This window comes from Rhinatrema bivittatum, chromosome 7, assembly GCF_901001135.1.
Source record: "Rhinatrema bivittatum chromosome 7, aRhiBiv1.1, whole genome shotgun sequence".
Taxonomy (NCBI): Eukaryota; Metazoa; Chordata; class Amphibia; order Gymnophiona; family Rhinatrematidae; genus Rhinatrema; species Rhinatrema bivittatum.
In genome coordinates this window covers 312,539,642-312,560,575 of record NC_042621.1, presented here as the reverse complement: position 1 = coordinate 312,560,575, position 20,934 = coordinate 312,539,642, and the positions used below count along the sequence as shown (strand labels likewise).

General features: G+C 43.9%; 1 protein-coding gene across 5 annotated transcripts in view; it reads left to right on the top strand.

Annotated features, from left to right (window-relative positions):
- Positions 1-20,934, top strand: part of CPXM2 (carboxypeptidase X, M14 family member 2) — a 211,417-nt gene that overhangs the window by 157,837 nt on the left and 32,646 nt on the right. For all 5 annotated transcript variants that reach the window (XM_029610606.1, XM_029610602.1, XM_029610603.1 and 2 more), the window contains 2 exons: positions 1,867-2,164; positions 13,154-13,293. In XM_029610606.1, the coding sequence (XP_029466466.1) occupies positions 1,867-2,164; positions 13,154-13,293 (438 nt within the window). The remainder of the gene's footprint in view (positions 1-1,866; positions 2,165-13,153; positions 13,294-20,934) is intronic.

Below are 20,934 nucleotides of genomic sequence, written 5' to 3'. Positions count from 1 at the left end.
GGGCACTTAGAGAAGATAGGGTCATCACGGAAAGATTAAATGGATTTCTTTACTTCGGTGTTTACTGAAGAGGATGTTGGGGAGATATCTGTACCGGAGAAGGTTTTCATGGGTGATGATTCAGATAACTGAAGCAAATCACGGTGAACCTAGAAGATGTGGAAGGCCTGATTGACAAACTGAAGAGTAGTAAATCTCCTGGACCGGATGGTATACACCCCAGGGTTCTGAAAGAACTAAAAATTGAAATTTCAGACCTATTAGTAGAAATGTGTAACCTATCATTAAAATCATCTGATGTACCTGAAGATTGGAAGATGGCTGAAATAACCCCTATATTTAAAAAGGGATCCAGGGGTGATCCAGGAAACTATAGACCGGTGAGCCTGACTTCAGTTTCAGAAAAAATCAAGGAAACTGTTATAAAGAATAAAATCACAAAACATTTAGATATACATGGTTTTATGGGACACAGCCAACATGGATTTACCCAAGGGAAGTCTTAATCTCATTTTTTGAAGGGGTTAATAAACATGTGGATAAAGGTGAACCGGTAGATGTAGTGTATTTGGATTTTCAGAAGGTGTTTGACAAAGTCCCTCATGAGAGGCTTCTAAGAAAACTAAAAAGTTATGGGATAGGAGGCGATGTCCTTTTGTGGATTACAAACTGGTTAAAAGACAGGAAACAGAGAGTAGGATTAAATGGTCAATTTTCTCAGTGGAAAAGGGTAAACAGTGGAGTGCCTCAGGGATCTGTACTTGGAGCAGTGCTTTTTAATATATTTATAAATGATCTGGAAAGGGGTAAAATGAGTGAGGTGATAAAATTTGCAGATGACACAAAATTATACAGAGTAATTAAATCTCAAGTGGATTGTGATGAATTGCAGGAGGATCTTGTGAGCCTGGAAGATTGGACAAGTGCAAGTTGATGCATATAGGGAAAAATAATCCATGCTATAATTACACAATGTTGGGTTCCATATTAGGAGCTACCACCCAAGAAAGAGATCTAGGTGTCATAGTGGATAACACATTGAAATCATCGGCTCAGTGTGCTGCGGCAGTCAAAAAAGCAAACAGAATGTTGGGAATTATTAGAAAGGGAATGGTGAATAAAACGGAAAATGTCATAATGCCTCTGTATCGCTCCATGGTGAGACCGCACCTTGAATACTGTGTACAATTCTGGTCGCCGCATCTCAAAAAAGATATAATTGCGATGGAGAATCAGAGAAGGGCGACCAAAATGATAAGGGGCATGGAACTTCTGTCCAATGAGGAAAGGCTAAAGAAGTTAGGGCTGTTCAGTTTGTAGTCGAGACGACTGAGGGGGGATATGATAGAGGTGTTTAAAATCATGAGAGGTCTAGAAAATCATGAAAGGACTTGAACAAGTTAATGTAAAATGATTATTTACTCTCTCAGATAATAGAAGGAGTAGGGACACTCCATGAAGTTAGCAAGTAGCTCATTTAAAACAAATCAAAGAAATTATTTTTCACTCAGCGCATAGTTAAGTTCTGGAATTCATACAGTTTAACTGGGTTTAAAAAAGGTTTGGATAAGTTCCCAGAGGAGAAGACCATAAAATGCTATGAAGGTAATTAACAAGCAATAGTAGCTTGTGATGTATTTAATGTTTGGGGAGCTGCCAGGTAATTGTGGCCTGGATTGGCCACTGTTGGAAACAGGATGCTGGGATGAATGGACCCTTGGTCTGACCCACTATGCCATATCTTATGTTCTTATGACAGCGTTGTGGGGTATTAGTGCTTTGGGTACATAGAGAGAGAGAGGGTGGGTAGACACTGAATATTTTATGTCCTTGCAAAGAACTCACTCTATGCTCTGTCCCCTTTAGGTGGCTGTTGAGACCCGGGCAGTGATTGCCTGGATGGAGAAGAACCCCTTTGTCTTGGGGGGGAACTTGCAAGGGGGAGATCTGGTGGTGGCGTACCCGTACGACATGGTGCGCTCTGTCTGGAAGACGCAGGAGTACACTGGTACACCGGACGACCACGTCTTTCGATGGCTGGCGTACTCGTACGCCTCCACGCACAGACTGATGACGGACGCTAGCCGGCGAGCGTGCCACAATGAGGACTTTCACATGGAGGATGGCACCGTGAATGGAGCCTCCTGGCACACGGTGGCAGGAAGTGGGTATCAGTAAAATAATGTCTTATAGAAAGTCCTTAATGCTAAACAGACAAGACAATCATCATAAGGACGTATGTGGGCAGAACTGTTTTATCTGTGTTAATTGGCATCTGAAAACGACGCTTCCTGAATTTAGCTGAGTCTGGGCATTCTTCCTGAAGAGAGGACATGTTCCCGGGAGGACTAGTACTCAGGTGGAGAACAAAAATCTCCTCACACACATTGCAAGAGCAAATGACCAAAAATACGCAGACATGCCTTTAATTTATTTATTTATTTATTTCTATACTGACGTTCGTGGCAGCTTCACAATAGATAATAGCAAAAAAATGCATACATAATACATATCTTAAAACTACTAAATAATACTAAAATTCCTAATACATATACCAAAGATAAAAGAAAACAATAATACAATAAAACATTTTTCAATCAGTTACAAATAAAAAATTAAAACAAAATGAAATAAGAGCCTATAACCTTCTTTAAGACATCAAGTAAAATCCTGTAAGAATAACCAAGTTTTTAGTTTCTTTTTAAAAGATTTCCTATTTTATTGCAACTGTAACTCAGATGGTAATTCGTTCCATACACCAGGTCCTGCCAGGGATAGTGCTCTATCTTTCACTAATTTTAAATGTGCAGTTCTCGGTGATGGCATTGTTAGTAGCCCTTTTCCTGTGGAGTGTGTAGGCGTAAAGCAGCATTGAACCATTCAATATTCTCATTATAGACTGTCTTGTGAATTAGCATTAAAACCGTCCACTGGTCAACATGATGAGACGGACAGTGAAATGCTAAGAGAAATTAGGGAAGCTAACCAAATTGGTAGTGCAGTAATAATGGGAGACTTCAATTACCGTCAAAATCAAGGTGAGACCAAATCAATTTCTTAGTAATAGCTACAGAAGGTGTCAGCAAGCCTGATGTTGTGTGACTTAAACGAGGCACCAACCTGTCCTCTCAATCATTCACCTTCTTATATTTTTATTTTGAAGAATATTTTTGTGAAATTTTTCTTTTTTCTTAAAAATCGTCCTCCATCATTCGGATTATAGACTCTTAATTTGTTCCTCCATCATTCGGATTATAGACTCTTAATTTGTTACTTTGACATTTAGTAGCCCAACACGGCCAGTGTTTCACCCTTAAGCTTCTTCAGGGGCAAATGAAAGGCGACTGTAACAGAGTCTTTACCCTATCAAGACAATTAATATGACATGTATAAAATATTGTCACATAGAAGGTGGAAAAGGCAGTACTTATCTTAGTTCAAATGTGCTAACCGTTCATCAGGACATCTCGTCTCAGCGTTTGTAAACGGAACCAGGAGGAGGAATCGAAACCGAATCTTGCATCTCTTCAAATAACCTGCAATAGCATGACGTCAATAATTACGCCAAATTATTCATGACATCTATTCTTGCGTAGTCCTATCAAGGTAGACAGTGGTAGCAAGTTAGTATGATGACAAAGAAAATACTGATTATCCAAAAAACGAATGTAATCCAATTCAGCATTAAGTCCCATCGGGATAACAGTATTTAGACGAAATATCCAACGCTGTTCTGATTGTAGAGCAGACGTTCACGGTCGCCCCCCGCGCCAATGTGAAGGAACAGAGTCTATTGCGCAAAAGAATAAATCTGAAAAAGAATGTCCAAATTCAGCACAATGTGTCACAAGTGGTTCATCTTCTCTTTTATTTTTAATATATGTCAAAGTAACAAATTAAGAGTCTATAATCCGAATGATGGAGGACGATTTTTAAGAAAAAAGAAAAAATTTCACAAAAATATTGTTCAAAAAAAAATATAAGAAGGTGAATGATTGAGAGGACCGGTTGGTGCCTGGTTTAAGTCACACAACGTCAGGCTTGCTGACACCTTCTGTAGCTATTACTAAGAAATTGATTTGGTCTCACCTTGATTTTGACAGAATTTGGTTATGGTGGACCATATTAACTCTTTCGGTTATTAGTTGTGTCAAACATCAATTACCCCAATATTGACTGGGTAAATGTATCATCGGGACACGCTAGAGAGATAACATTCCTGGATGGAACAAATGACATTTTTATGGAGCAATGGTTCAGGAACTGACGAGAGAGGGAACAATTTTAGAATCTAATTCTCAGTGGAGCACAGGATTTGGTGAGAGAGGTTACGGTGGTGGGGCCCGCTTGGCAATAGTGATCATAATATGATCACTATTTGAATTAATGACTGGAAGAGGAACAGTATGCAAATCCACGACTCTCGTGCTAAACTTTCAAAAGGGAAACTGATAAAATGAGAAACATTGTTAGAAAAAAACTGAAAGGAGAAGCTACAAAAGTAAAAAGTGTGCAAGAGGCATGGTCGTTGTTAAAAAATACCATTCTAGAAGCACAGTCCAGATGTATTCCACACATTAAGAAAGGTGGAAAGAAGGCAAAACGATTACCGGCATGGTTAAAAGGGGAGGTGAAAGAAGCTATTTTAGCCAAAAGATCTTCATTCAAAAATTGGAAGAAAGATCCAACAGAAGAAAATATGATAATGCATAAACGTTGGCATGTTAAATGTAAGACATTGATAAGACAGGCTAAGAGAGATTTTGAAAAGAATTTGGCCGTAGAGGCAAAAACTCAAAGTAAAAACTTTTTAAAAATATATCTGAAGCAGAAAGCCTGTGAAGGAGTCAGTTGGACATTAGATGATCAAGGGGTTAAAGGGGCACTTAGAAAAGATAAGGCCATCGCGGAAAGATTAAATGATTTCTTTGCTTCGGTGTTTACTGAAGAGGATGTTGGGGAGGTACCCGTACTGGAGAAGGTTTTCATGGGTAATGATTCAGATTGACTGAATCAAATCACGGTGAACCTAGAAGATGTGATAGACCTAATTGACAAACTGAAGAGTAGTAAATCACCTGGACCGGATGGTATACACCCCAGAGTTCTGAAGGAACTAAAAATGAAATTTCAGATCTATTAGTAAAAATTTGTAACCTATCATTAAAATCATCCATTGTACCTGAAGACTGGAGGATAGCTAATGTAACCCCAATATTTAAAAGGGCTCCAGGGGTGATCCGGGAAACTACCAGACTAAGTTAGCCTGACTTCAGTGCCAGGAAAATAGTGGGAAAGTGTTCTAAACACAAAAATCACAGAACGTATAGAAAGACTGGTTTAATGGAACAAAGTGGAAGTTCCAGCTGTAGGAAGTTTCTGTTGTAGATAACCTTACAGCAGATTATCAGATTTAACCAATAACAGAATAAATGTTATCTTTAAGCGTAACTTGCACTTAGGAATTACCCAATTGTCAAAATAGTATAGCCCGGCTGTAAGGTAACTTAAGCCAGTGATCTCAGCCTCTGTATAACTGCACCAGTCTAGGGACACTCCTGCAATAGGACACTGTCTCGATACAGAGGGATTAATCCACATGAAATCCCTTTTAGTGGATGACAGATAAAACCCAAAAAGTCTTACAGATGTCTTCGTGAGATATGATGGCAGTAACGGGCTAAAAATCACTAATTGGCCAAAAGCCCTTTGGGGGTATATTTGGCAAATAGCTGCCTCTCTGTTATGGAGCAGACTGTACTGAGTAAAACTCAGTGTAGCTGACAAATCACATTTGTAGTGGCCTGCAACAAGTTCTGTTAACAAAACTCTCTTGGCAGAGCTTGAGGAATCGGTGGAAAAGCCCTTAGCAAAGGCTCTTTTGGATAAAGTCCCTGGGATACGCAGACATGCCATTCCTTCTGGGTAACTCAGAGTCCTTTTCTCAGAGTTTCTTTCTTGAATATTCAGTTCTGTAAGGGTCAAATGTTGATCCGGACTGAATATTTCCACTTCCTAAAGAGACAGGATTGGTAGGATGGGTCCCAATGCATAGGAATATTCTCACATGCTCATTAAATTCCATCAGCAAAACAAGTAGGAAAACAATACCTGTTTCATAGCTGGTATCAGGCAGGATACAAAGTTTCACCAAGGACATGTTCTTTCTTCTGGTCCAGAGTTATCCTTCTCATTTGGGAGGTGATGACAACTCTCTGATATGAAGAAACAAACACAGTCTTTTCTCCTTTGTGTAAAAAAGTTTCATATAAAGTTGGCAACAATATCACATGGCAGTAAACTCCATGTTTGCTTTGTTTTTTTAGACCTGCAGTTTTACTCAGTCACTCAGTCTATGTGCAGCAATAGGAGTTCATGATGCATATTCTGTTTTGGGCCACTAGCGTTTTTTACCCTACATATGAATACCTAGTGATGCCTTTCGGGTTGTGCAACACCCTCTCAATCTTCCAATTTATGGTCAACGAGATCTTCCAGGACCTTCTCTATTCCCATGTGATAGTTTACTTGGATGATATCTTAGTCCTCTAAGTCTATGACGGACATTGGTGTCATGTAAAACAGGTCCTTCAGTGACTCTGTGAGGACCATGCCAAGTTAGAGAAGTATGTCTTTGAACAGATATAATGTCCCTTCCTAGGATATATTATCTTTCACCTAGGCCTACATATGAACCCAGGCCTACATATGAAAAAGGTCACACTGGAGTGGCCACAGCCCAATGGTCTCAAAGCACTGCAGCACTTCCTGGGGTTCACAAATTACTGTAGGAAATGTATTTATGATTACTCCTCCTTGTTAGCCCTGCTCACAGCCCTAACCAAAAAGGGTTCAGACACCAAGAACTGGACCAGGAACACTATACAAGCTTTCAAGCATCTCAGTTCACTCATGATCTATGTCTCCACCACCCAGATCCATCCAAGGTATTCATTCTGGAGGTAGATGCATCTACCCTCTCGATAGGCACTGTCCTCCTGCAGCATAATCACAATGGTACACTCGTGAACTGCCCCTACTTTTCAAAAAAATTCTCTCCAGCAGAGAAGAACTGTACCTTTGGAGATTGTGAGCTGCTAGAGGTCAAGCTAGCTTTAGAGGAATAGTGACACCTGCTAGAAGTACCCAGTAACCATTTATAGGGATCACAAAACCCTAGAGCACCTATCACAAGCACAGAGGTTGAACCCTCAGTAAGCCTGCTGGTCATTGTCTTTTTAATTGGTTTGACTTCAAATTGTGGTACCAACAACTGACAAGCCAATGCCCTCTCATGATCCTTTGATACTGAAGGCTGTCTGGAGTCACCATGACATATCATCGACCCTGTGAAGATTGTGGTTGCAGCAGCATTCACATGGTTTCCCAGGATCTACAACAGAAGTTTCTTCAGTGGGCTCATGACTCCTATTTGGTGGGTCACCCAGGTATCACCCGAACCTTTAAATTCATCTTCCAACACTACTGGTGGCCCCAGATAAAGACCAACTTAAAGCATTACATAAGAGTCCTGTACCACATATGCAATGAATACGAGTGTGCAAACCCAGTCTTGGGGCTTGTTACATCTGCTGCCAGTCACCAAGGAACCCTGCACCTATTTGGCTACTGACATTGTCACTGATATTCCCCTCTCTGGTAGCAACACCAGTATATAAATAGTAGTGGATAGATTTTCTAAGATGGCGTATTTCACACCCCTTCCAGGCCTCCTGTCAGCATCTGAAGTGACTAAATTCTCTGTCCTGTTAAAGTAATCAGGAACCAATACACCATGTATTAATTATGATAAATAATAAAATTAATGTGGGTACACAATAACTATTTATAACAGAACCCTCTTTTACATTTTTGAAGGTATCAAACCTGGAGCTTCACCAAAATAAATTTTATAGTGAAGAACTCCACCCATGTCATCAAATGCCAGTCTTTCTGCTTTTTAACAAAACATGATGAAATAAATGTCTTTTTGTGTCAACAGGATTTTCAAAATATTTTAAAATTTATGCCCCCAATGTCAGTTACAGCGATGCTTAACTTCTCCCAGAGATTGTGTCACTTGACGTATATGAAGCTTTTACAAAATCACAAGTCCCGACATTGATGTTTCAAAGGAATTCTTCAGCCGCTGAACTTACCCCAGTTGCCGCCATGACCATGCAGGCCCCAGCTTCTAATACAGGTCAGATGCTGCCAGCACACCGTCGCCATCTTGCTTCCCTCTGAGACCCTATAGGCACTGGTACTTAAAGGGGCAGGAAAAGTCCCCATGTACCCTTTGATGATAACACAGAATATAAGGCTCCCCAGAACATTGCCTCGATTCTTCAGCAATGGATCTTCTGCCATAGCAGTGTCTGTTGCTTGGAGTTCCTGGCTCCTGACTTCTCCAGCCTTGCTTTTTCCTATTCATCTTGTTCAATGTCTTCTGTGTGTCTTTGTCCATCCTTGGCCTGATTTCTGAATTTATCATGTATATTTGGTTCCTGCAGAAGACATGTGGCTTCTGCAGGAAGCCACATTTGGTTCCTGCAGAAGACCACCCTGAAACCACCCGAGTCTCACCCCTCAACCCACCCATACCCCCCCTCTCACCCACCACACCCTCCCTCCCCTCACCCTTCCCTATACCCCCCGCCCACCTCTCACCTCATCGCCACCTATCTACCGTGCTCCACTGTATCTCCAGTAAAAACTCACAGCCTTTATGTCTAAATCAAGATACCGTTATTACCTGCTGTAACTGCTGTAAATAAGCTAATATTTTATATATATGTGTTTAATTGTTTAATAAGTTATCAATATAATCCACCATAACTGCAGTAATTAAGCTTTCATATATATCATTATATAATCTATTTATCCTTCATTAACCGCTGTAATAATCAACCATGTTCTAACTTCGTTAAGCAACCTCTCTTGTAAATACTGATACGTTCCTTGTACCTTTCTCAGCTGATGTATTTCCTCCTTTACCTCTCTCCCCCCTCTCCCCCCCCTTTTTCGCTCCTGCTCCACTCCCCCACTCCCTGTTTTTTGTAATTTCCTCCTTTCTCAAGTTTATTGTAAACCGGCGTGATGTGCTTGCACGAACACCGGTATATTAAAAGCTGTTAAATAAATAAATAAATGTGGCATGTTCTTACTAATAGAACACAATATGGCTTCCAAACCCTCACATATTTAAACACTGAAAAAACTCCCAACCATGAGGAACAATCTTAAAAAAAAGATTTTAGATTATGTTTTTTAAATTATAAAGGGAATTAGTATCAGAATTTAGAGTGCTCTTCAATACAACCTCCAGGCTCTTGCCCGCAATGGGCTTCAACCAGTATCATGCAGAAGCACTAAGTTTTACATCATTTACTATTTCCCATATAATATTTTTTAATTTTTTACTTTTTTTACATAACCTTATTTTTTTGAACTTAATTTTACTTTTGTGATCCTACTTCCCCATTATTATTTAACTTATCTTTGCTTTGCTTGCCGTTCTGATATGTTCTAATTCGTCTTATATCTTTAATGCCATGTCTGGTTAAGACTATCTGCTGCGGAGCTACCACTATTCTACGCCTGGCATTGACAATGTTTTGGCATGTTGCCACGCCTTCTTCAGGGGACTTAACAATTTACTATAAACACAGAACACATCAATTACACATCATTTATTAAAAGAATTTTTTAACTTTTTCCTCATATAAATTGCTCAACAGAGGGACTTACTCTTTCTTATCCGGCCCAACTAGGCTCCTATCTGCAGCTCTTGAAAAATGGCGACTATCTCTTAAACACCCACTAACAGAAGTGCATGTTTTTATAAGCAGACTCTTACTTCACTCTTAACCAATCCGATTTCAATCTTCACATGAAAACTGACCAATCCACTTCTTTGTTTAGTCCTGCAGGGTGTTCCGTGTTCAATTTAAAGATCCAACGCCGTTCCTTTGGTAATAATCTCTCGCATCACAACATAATACTTCCAACACTGTACATTTCAGATCTATAAATTCATGTCCCCTGTCTAATTTTTTACATTTTAAAGCACTTTTGTGCTCAATCAAATGGGTCTTTAATTTTCTCATTGTAACAAATCACAGGGACACCACACTACATAAACAAGTTTGCCTGAGAGACATGTTGTCCTCACTATAGGTTTAAATCATCTTAGTTTATCCAGAGGTAAATTAGTATTAGAGTGTGCTTGTGCACACATCGAGCAAGAATAACATGGAAAATGCCCACTTGTTCATCTCCCCTCACTTCAACTTCTGTATAAAAGGACTGAACTACTTGGTCCTTTATATTGCTCCCTCACTGAAATGCTATAAGTGGTTGTTCTTTAAATACTGGGTACAATTGTAACATATGCCAGTGTCGTCTTATACTTCTCAATACCCCCTGTATTAACCAGACACGGCGTTAAAGATATAAGACGGATTAGAATGTATCAGAATGGCAAGCAAAGCAAAGATAAGTTAAATAATAATGGGGAAGTAGGATCACAAAAGTTTATTTATTTATTTATTTGTTGAGTTTTATATACCGTCATTCGGTGAAGCCATCACAACGGTTTACAAGATTCAAAAGGTATTCTCTTAGCATATGTGAATTAAGGGTGTAACAGGATACATATTATAAATGTAAAGTTAAGGTTTTTTTTTATAGTCCGAAATAAAATCATTTTTGAATGAGAAGGGTTTGCTTGGTGCTGGTTGATGACTTGTTTTTGCGTGGTTTCGGTTAGTAATTCTGTTGGGTGTTTGGATGTTGAGATACTTGATTGTCAATGTAGACTTTGTAAAACAGCCACGTTTTTAGATCCTTTTTGAATGTTTTAAGGTTAGGTTGTGTTCTCAAATCTTTCAGGAGGGAGTTCCATATTTTAGGGCAGGCAATGGAAAATGCTCTTTTCCTGGTTGCTATCAAATGAGCATCTCTGATGGGGGGGACTGTTAAGCGGCCTGTGTTGTTTGAACGTAAGTTTCTTTGGGGATTCTGGGGGGTTATGTTTAAACCAGTTTGACCTTGATGTTCATTGTGTAGTAGTTTGTGTATGATAGTCATGGATTTGTGTTCAATTCGGGATTTGATTGGAAGCCAGTGTAGTGAAATCAGTATTGGCGTTATGTGGTCATTCCTTTTTGTTCCAGTCAGAATTCTGGCTGCTGAGGCTTGATTATGGAGTATGGTATTCTGATCAGTAGGGAGTTGCAGTAGTCGATGGTTCAGAATATGAGTAGCTGTAGTACAGTTCTGAAGTCATAAGGGTTAAGAAATGGTTTCAGACGTCTTAGGGTTAGTAGTTTGCGATATCCTTCTTTGATTTTGTTTGATATATGGCTCTTGTATGAAAGTTCCTTGTCAATAATTATTCCTAGGTTTCTGGTGTGAGTGACAGGGAGTATTGGGTTCATTTGATTGCCAACTGTGAGTTGGAGTGATGGTGTTGGATTGGGTTTCTATCTATGAGGATTATTTCCGTTTTGTCAATGTTGATTATGAGTTTCAGGGATGTTAGAAGATATTTAATTGAAACAAGTAGAGCAGATGTTTCTTTGTAAGTTTCTTCAATTGAGTTTTGGATGGGAATTAGAAGTTGAATGTCGTCAGCGTAGAGGAAGTGGGTGATTCCACTGTCTTTTAGTAGTTGGCATATAGGAAGACGGTATATGTTGAATAGAGTGGCTGATAGCGCTGAGCCTTGGGGAACTCCAGTGTTGAGGCTAAATTTTTTGGATGGGTTGTTGTTAATTGATATTAAAATTAAAATTAAGATAAAAAAATAAGGATATGTAAAAAAAGTAAAAAATGAAAAAATATTATATGGGAAATAGTAAATGATGTAAAACCTAGTGCTTCTGCATGATACTGGTTGAAGCCCATTGCGGGCAAGAGCCTGGAGATTGTATTGAAAAGAGCACTTTTAATTCTGATACTAGTTCCCTATATAATTTAAAAAACATAATCTAAAAAACTTATTTTTTTAAGATTGTTGCTCATGGTTGGGAGTTTTTTAAATGTTCTTACTAATGGCACACTCTCAGGCATGTCTTGAGCCCAATCCATATAGAATGCTGGAGTATAGGCTTGAAGTAGATTGTCTCTTTGCACATGTGTTCCTGGATCGTAAGCCAGTTATATTGCATCCATAAGGGTATGAGCATGTGTATTACTATGGTGGCAATTAACGTCCATGGCAGAGCGTGCATGAATTCATTTCTATTAGGTGCAGAGCCTATTTCACAGACAGGCTGGATTGCCTCAGCATCTGTTTTCTGTCCTAGATGAAGGTGTAAGAGTGAGCTGCTATGCTCTGAAATAAGTGCTAGAGCATAGTTTCTGGTGCACTGAACAGGATCATTTTAGAGAAAACCTGGTTAATCTGGATCTTCCCATTTTCCTGTCCCCCAGTGGCTTCAAGGCTCTTAGTTTGGGCTTCTGCAGCTGTACTGTGATGGGGGGGGGGGGGTGTCAAGGTGAACTGGGAGAGATGTGAGTGAACTGGTAGAGGTGTTGGTGAAATGGTGATTGTAAGCATGTGCACAAGTAGGTGTTTTATAAATTATCTGCTCTGTGTATAACTCTGTGTTATTACATGCACATTCTGTTTTATCTTTTATGCATGGATTAATTAAATGTGTGTAATTTTAGAAAATGTATGCATTTTCCTACATTACAAATATACACACAGACTTTTGGAGCAGAAAAACACAGTTTTTTTAATAAGTTGTGCAGCTCCTGCGATACCATTTATAAAATTCTAGCATAAATTTCCATGGCCCCACTTCCTGCACATTTGGTGACTTATGCAGACTATGAGAAACTGGGCTCTAACATTTTCAAGAAACATAAATCAGAAATACAAACTTAACATTTTCTTATACTGAATAAAAATAAAACGATTGAACTAAAAACTATGCATACAATCATATTAGTTTGTACATAAATTTTGTAAGCTGTGCATTATCAGTAGTTGGTTTTGTTTGCACGTAATATACCTTGATGGGATAACTTTACTCGCCATGCTGATTTTGCACCATTTGATGGATCTGTCAATTAGATGTCTCATGGTGTAGTACATTGTAGCATACTCTAAGGTTACTGTGCACTCTTATCTCTTTCACAGGCATAAATGACTTCAGTTATCTTCATACAAACTGTTTTGACCTATCAATCTATGTAGGATGTGATAAATACCCTCATGAGAATGACTTGCCAGAGGAGTGGGAGAATAACCGGGAATCTCTCATTGTCTTTATAGAGCAGGTAAGAGAGTCAATAATTTCCACTGTCATCTTTGTTAAGCAAGGAGGAGTCACCAACCTCCTTCATAATTGTTGTAAAGTAGTAAAATATTCACCAATGTCTACCATCAATGGTATACTGCAGGGAAGAGGATCAATAATCTTCACCATCATCTTTATAGAACAGGTAAGAGAACCTATATCCTGTAGTATCGTCTTCATAGAACAAGGAAGAATCATCAACCTCTACCAGCAGTAACCAGCCTCAGTGGCGTAGCTAGACAATTTGGCGCCCGGGGCAAGAGACTTCTTCGGCGCCCCCTCCCTCCATCAATGATTTGCATCTTGCGTAAAAATTGATGGTAACATTGCAAGTCAATGCAAGAACTTAGCCCCTGCTCTGATTCATACTGTACAGTATTTACTATAACTACTAATATTTCTTTCTACCTAGGTAATTTACATGATGAAAGCACCAAAGTTGCTGCACTGATCTTTCTTGGAAAGCGCGCTATTTAGTCACCACCCTGATGTAGAGCAGAACAAATGTTTCAAAATGACGAAGTGTAGTTGTAAGAGAAAGTGCACGGTTTTTATTACAAAAATATAAACACCTTCTGAGGTCAACTCTGGCAAGCTATTCAGTGAGCTAGTCGGAGCGGATGAACAAAGCAATAACAGATCGGCAAACCCCAGGAACTGCAACTTCCCGATGTACGAGGGAGCCAGGCCTGGTTCTGCTTATCGCCGAGAAAACAAGAACTACAAATCCCAGCAAGCCACCGGGTACAAGCAGACCTAGCCTTGCTGACCAGGTACCCCCCAAAGTATTGTTGAGATTACTTACCTGATAATCTCCTTTTCCTTAGTGTAGACAAATGGACTCAGAACAAATGGGTATAGTATGCTCGTGCTAGCAGTTGGAGACGGATCTGACGTCAGCACGGGTATATATACCCCCACAGGAAGCGTAGCAACTTAGTAATCTTCCTTGCAAAAGTTGTTATGGATGTGTGTACTGACGCTCAGTGAAATAGTGAAACAGGATTCCCCTGACCGATTGATAGTAGCTGGAGACCGCCAGCATTCACAACCGGAAGGCGTTGACACCTGGTAGAGTGTACGCTCTTATGGAACAGATGACATGGCTTACCTTGAATCGGTGAAACCCATGTACACAGGCAGCTGGGTGGGATGCTGAGTCCATCTGTCTACACTAAGGAAAAGGAGATTATCAGGTAAGTAATCTCAACATTTCCTGGCGTGTAGCTAGATGGACTCAGAACGAATGGGATGTACAAAAGCTTTACTCCCAGCATGGGCGGGAGGCTGCCTGAGGACCATGTAGGACCGCCCTCGCAAATGCTGTGTCCTCCCTGGCCTGGACATCCAGACGGTAGAATCTGGAGAAGGTATGGAAGGAGGACCATGTCGCCGCTTTACAGATTTCTGCAGGCGACAGCATCCTGGATTCTGACCAGGATGCCGCTTGTGCTCTGGTAGAATGAGCCTTGACCTGTAGAGGTGGAGATTTCCCAGCCTCTACGTAAGCTGCTCGGATAACTTCTTTAATCCAGCGGGCGATGGTGGGCCGTGAGGCCTCTTCACCTTGTTTCTTTCCGCTATGCAGGACGAACAGATGGTCCGTCTTTCGTACTTCTTGTGTCACGTCCAGATATCTGGGCAGTAATCTGCCAATGTCGAGATGGCATAATAAACGCCCTTCTTCAGATTTCTTCAAACCCGCCGTGGTAGGCAAGGATATGGTTTGGTTAAGATGAAACTGTGAAACCACTTTAGGTAGAAAGGAGGGAACCGTCCGAAGATGGATAGCCTCAGGAGTGATTCTGAGAAAGGGATCACGGCAAGACAGTGCTTGTAGCTCTGAGATGCGGCGTGCTGAGCACACCGCCAGCAAGAACACCATCTTTAAGGTTAGAGAACGGAGAGACAGGCCCCGAAGGGGTCTGAAGGTGGATCCCGCGAGGAAATCCAAAACAAGGTTGAGGTTCCATAAGGGCACAGGCCACTTCAGTGGCGGACGAATATGCTTGACTCCTTTCAGGAAGCGAGAAACATCTGGGTGCTTGGCAATGGTCTTGCCATCCCTCCTGGGACCGTAGCAAGACAGCGCAGCCACCTGAACCTTGATGGAGCTGAGGGAGAGACCTTTCTGAAGTCCATCTTGCAGGAAATCCAGCACAATAGGGATTGTGGTCGCATGTGGATTGGTGCCATGAGTGTCGCACCATGCTTCAAATACTCTCCAGATCCTTACGTAGGTGAGGGATGTGGAAAACGTGCGAGCTCGGAGGAGTGTATCTATCACGGGCTCCGAGTAACCTCTTTTCTTTAGTCTAGCCCTCTCAATGGCCAGACCGTAAGAGAGAATTGAGCTGGATCCTCGTGAAGGATGGGACCTTGACGTAGAAGGTCCCGGAGAGGAGGCAGGGGAAGAGGCTCCCCTGCCAGTAGTCTTCTCATGTCCGCGTACCAGGGTCTTCTTGGCCAGTTTGGTGCCACTAGAAGAACTAGGCCCCGGTGTTTCTGAATCTTGTGGATGAGGGCGCCCAGCAGAGGCCACGGAGGAAAGGCGTATAGCAGAGTCCCTGGAGGCCATGGCTGAACCAGGGCATAGATTCCGTGTGAGAACGGATCGCGCTTGCGGCTGAAGTATCTGGGTACTTGAGCATTGGACTTGTCCGCCAGTAAATCCATGTCCGGAATCCCCCAGTGATCCACAATCATCTGGAAGGCTGTGATTGACAGCTGCCACTCTCCCGGATTTAGGCTTTCTCTGCTGAGGAAGTCTGCCGTGGTGTTGTCCTTCCCGGCAATGTGGACGGCGGAGATGTCCTGAAGATTCGCCTCTGCCCAAGCCATCAGTGGGGCGATCTCCAGAGATACTTGTCGGCTTCTGGTTCCGCCCTGACGGTTGATGTAGGCCACCGTGGTGGCGTTGTCGGACATCACTCTGACTGCTCTGTTCTTCAGTCTCAGGTCTATCCAGTACCGAGCGGTAGGAAGAGCTGCGATAGTGCCCAGGGCACCCGCGGTTGCCGCACACACAGTGCAGCTCACCTACCGCTCGATCCTGAACACTAATTTTATGTAAATGTAAACCGCGTCCGTGAAGCCTTAGGCCCGCGCAACCCATTTTACTGGATAGAGCGCCTATACAGTATCCTGGGTGCGCGGGCCTAACGCTTCACGCCAAGCTGGTATCTGTCATTTCAAATGTCATTTGAAATGACAGATACCAGGAAGTCGGGACTGCCAGTCCCCCCTCCCCTCCTCCCGAAGCAGGGCGCGAAAAGCAGCCTTGCTCCGGGAGGAGGGGAGAGAGATGACAGCAGCGAAGCAACTTACTTTTGCATCCGATCGGACCCGACAGCGGTGAAGGAAAAAAAAAAGCGAAAAAACCAAAAGGGAACCCGGACCCGACCCGACCGGACACGGACCCGACCCGACTTACTTTTGCAGCCATCCGGCGAAGCAACTTACTTTTGCATCCGATTGGACCCGACAGCGGCGAAGCAAAAAAAAAAGCCGTGACGCCAAACGTCGTGACGTCACGTCTTGAGCAGCCAATTGAATGCACAGGGGCCGCTTTCCCCCGTGCTGGCAGCCATCTTCCCGGGGAGGCAGGGGAGCAACGATATCTTCAGATGGCCGGACGGCTGGAAAAGTAAGTCGGGTCGGGTCCGGGTCCGGGTTCCCTTTTGGTTTTTTCGCTTTTTTTTTTTGCTTCGCCGCTGTCGGGTCCGATCGGATGCAAAAGTAAGTTGCTTCGCCGCTGTCATCTCTTCTCCCCTGAGAAGAGACACTCTGACAGCGGCAAAGCAAAAAAAAAAAAAAGCGAAAAAACCAAAAGCAGAAAGTAAGTCGCTTCGCCGCTTAGTGTCTCTTCTTCCCTCCTCCTGGAGCAAGGCTGCTTTTCGCGCCCTGCTCCAGGAGGAGGGAAGAGTGAAGCGGCGAAGCGACTTACTTTTTGCTTTTGGTTTTTTCGCTTTTTTTTTTTTTTGCTTCGGGAGGAGGGGAGAGGACTGGGGCTGCCCCGGAGACCGGCACCCATGATCGCGGCCGGGGCAGGTGAGCGGGGGCTGGGGGAAAGCTTGCCACCTACCCTTACCCCTGCCTCTACCGCAGGGGTCAGGGTAGGCGGTAAGTTAGCAGGTTAAACGCGCGGCAAAACTGCAGGGAAAGATAGCGATAGTCGGGGCGCGGGTTACGGGATGCTAGGGAATAGCTAATTCGCTTGTTTGCATGCAATATCCATGCCGCGTGCGGAAGGGGTTGGCCGGGGATTTTAGGACGCGGTAGGAGTAGGTTATAGTGGATTCGGGATCGCAGGAAGGGATAACGCGGCCGGAAAGTGAGTAAAACGCGGCTTAGGAGCAGGGTAAACGTGGCCGCACTTTACAGGATAGACCTGATTGTGAACAAATCGAAGGCATGCCAATCGGACTGCCCGAGCCTGTAGACGGTTGATGTTCCACGCTGACTCTTCTCTGTTCCACCGTCCTTGAGCGGTGAGTCCTTCGCAGTGTGCTCCCCAGCCGCTCAGACTGGCATCTGTGGTAAGCAGAGTCCACGTGGGGGAGGACATCTTCGACCCCCTGCTCGTGTGGTTGGACTGCAACCACCACCGTAACTGGCGTCCTAGAACCTTGAAGCAGAGGTAGCGCTGATGATCCGGATGGATCGGGATATGCAGGTAGGCTTCCGACAAGTCTAAGGCCGTGAGGAATTCTCTTGGAGTTAAGGGTCCCGAGGTTTCGCATGGAAACCTCGGGACCCTTAAGTATCGATTGACTGACTTGAGGTCCAGTACGGGCCGAAAGGTGCCCCCTTTCTTGGGTACCATGAAATAAATGGAATAGTGTCCAGAATTCACTTCCCATGCAGGTACTGGGATGATGGCTTTCAAGGACAGGAGCCTCGCCAGGGTAGCTTCCAATGCTGCCTTCTTGTGTGTGGGACAGGAAGATTCCACAAACCTGTCCGGAGGGAGGTGATGAAAGTCCAGATAATACCCCTCTCGGATAATGGTGAGGACCCACTGGTCCGATGTAATCTCGACCCATCTGGGGTAGAAGAGGGTTAACCTGCCCCCTATGGCTCCGTCCCCCAGATGAATCGGCGGATTCTCATTGTGAGGCGCGGCCGGGACCGGAGCCCGGGCCTGCTCCCCTCTTGTGCTGCTTGGTCTGAAAGGACTGATTCCGGGCCTGAGGACGTGGTGCCTGGTAGTGACTCCTGTAGGGAATGAAGCGCTGGGAGCTTCTACCCCTGGAGGGCCTTGGAAAGGCGCGCTGGTTCCTTCTGAACCGATCTTCCGGCAGTCGAGGTACTGGAGAGGTGCCCCATGTGCTGGCCAGTTTATCAAGGTCGCTGCCAAACAGGAAAGAGCCCTTAAAGGGCAACCTGGTGAGGCGTGTCTTGGAAGGCGCATCGGCCGACCATTTCCAGATCCAGAGCTGCCTCCTGGCGGCTACGGAGGATGAGATCCCCTTGGCTGTTGTTCGGACCAGGTCTGATGCAGCATCCGTGAGGAACGAGACAGCGGACTCCATGTCTGCTGCTGGAGCATTGTTCCTGACCTGTGACAAACAGGCACGTGTCACCACTGTGCAGCAAGTTGCGATCTGCAAAGATAGAGCTGCCACCTCAAAGGTCTGTTTCAGGATGGCGTCCAGTCGCCGATCATGAGGCTCCTTGAGGGCCGCCCCCCCCTTCAACCGGAATGGTAGTGCGCTTGACCACAGCGCTAATTCAAGGTGTCCACCTGAGGGCACGCCAGCAGGTCCTGGATAGCCGGTGCCAGTGGGTACATGCCCATCAGGGCCCGACCCCCTTTGAATGCGGCCGCCGGTGCCGCCCATTCTAAATCTATCAGTTGTTGAGCGGCTTGCAAGAAGGGAAAATGGCGGGCTGTAGACGAAGACCTTCCAGCAGGGGGTTCTGCGCAGAGGGTACCGTAGTGCTGGGGCCTGAAATATCCAACTCCGCCAGGCACTGAGACACCAGGTCCGAAAGATCCTCCTTAGGGAAGAACCGCCTCATGGTTCTATATGGCTCAATCCCTGGGGGAAGGTCCCCCTCGTCCGGGAGTTCGGACTCATCCGGTGAAAACTCCTGGTCTGACTGATCTGGACTGTCCAGCGGCGGGAGGTTCCAGGAACAGGATCCGCAGGAGCCGCCACCGCAGCGGCAGCCACAGCGGCCGCCGCAGTAGCAGCCACCGCAGGAACCGCAGAAACAGCAGGACCAACAGGAACAGCAGGCACTGCAGGGCCTGGGCGGGACGCCGTTTGCATCTGTACAAAGGCATAAATCCCCTTAAAGAAATCCACCCAGGAAATGGAAGCAGCCTCTAATCGCCGGGGTACGAGATCCCCCGGGATTCCTGATTGGTCGAGACTGACCGCCAAATCCGGGGTAGCCCCTAGGGAGCTGTCAATAAATCGTGGCTGAGATGGGTCCTGGCCCGAGGGTCCCACGGCCTCCTCACATTGGGCACATAGGGAGTCAGGCTCTTCACTGTGCGTGGCTCTAAGCTGGCATGCAGAGCAGAGGCCGAGGGCTGTAATGCCTGAGGCCGGAGGCGCCCCCGCTGAAGATGTTGAGGCTTTCTGTTCCATTGAATAATAAGCGGCAGCAATATGCGCTTAACACAACAGGCGCACAATAATAATATGCGGCAGCAATATGCGCTTAACACAACAGGCGCTCAATAATAATATGCAGCAGCAATATGCGCTTAACACAACAGGCGCACAATAATAATATGCGGCAGCAATATGCGCTTAACACAACAGGCGCACAATAATAATATGCGGCAGCAATATGCGCTTAACACAACAGGCGCTCAATAATAATATGCGGCAGCAATATGCGCTTAACACAACAGGCGCTCAATAATAATATGCGGCAGTAATATGCGCTTAACACAACAGGCGCTCAATAATAAGCGGCAGCAATATGCGCTTAACACAACAGGCGCACAATAATAATATGCGGCAGCAATATGCGCTTAACACAACAGGCGCTCAATAATAATATGCGGCAGCAATATGCGCTTAACACAACAGGCGCACAATAATAATATGCGGCAGCAATATGCGCTTAACACAACAGGCGCACAATAATAATATGCGGCAGCAATATGCGCTTAACACAACAGGCGCTCAATAATAATATGCGGCAGTAATATGCGCTTAACACAACAGGCGCTCAATAATAAGCGGCAGCAATATGCGCTTAACACAACAGGCGCACAATAATAAGCAGCAGCAATATACGCTTAATAGAACAGGCGCACAATAATAATATACGGCAGCAATATCCGCTTAACACAACAGGCGCACAATAATATGCGGCAGCAATATACGCTTAATAGAACAGGCGCACAATAATATGCGGCAGAAATATACGCTTAATACAACAGGCGCACAATAATATGCGGCAGCAATATACGCTTAATAGAACAGGAGCACAATAATATGCGGCAGCAATATACGCTTAATAGAACAGGCGCTTAATAATATGCGGCAGCAATATACGCTTAATAGAACAGGCGCACAATAATATGTGATCAGCAATATACGCTCAATGATATTTAATATGCTCTCAGCAATATGCGGTTAGCAATATACGCTCA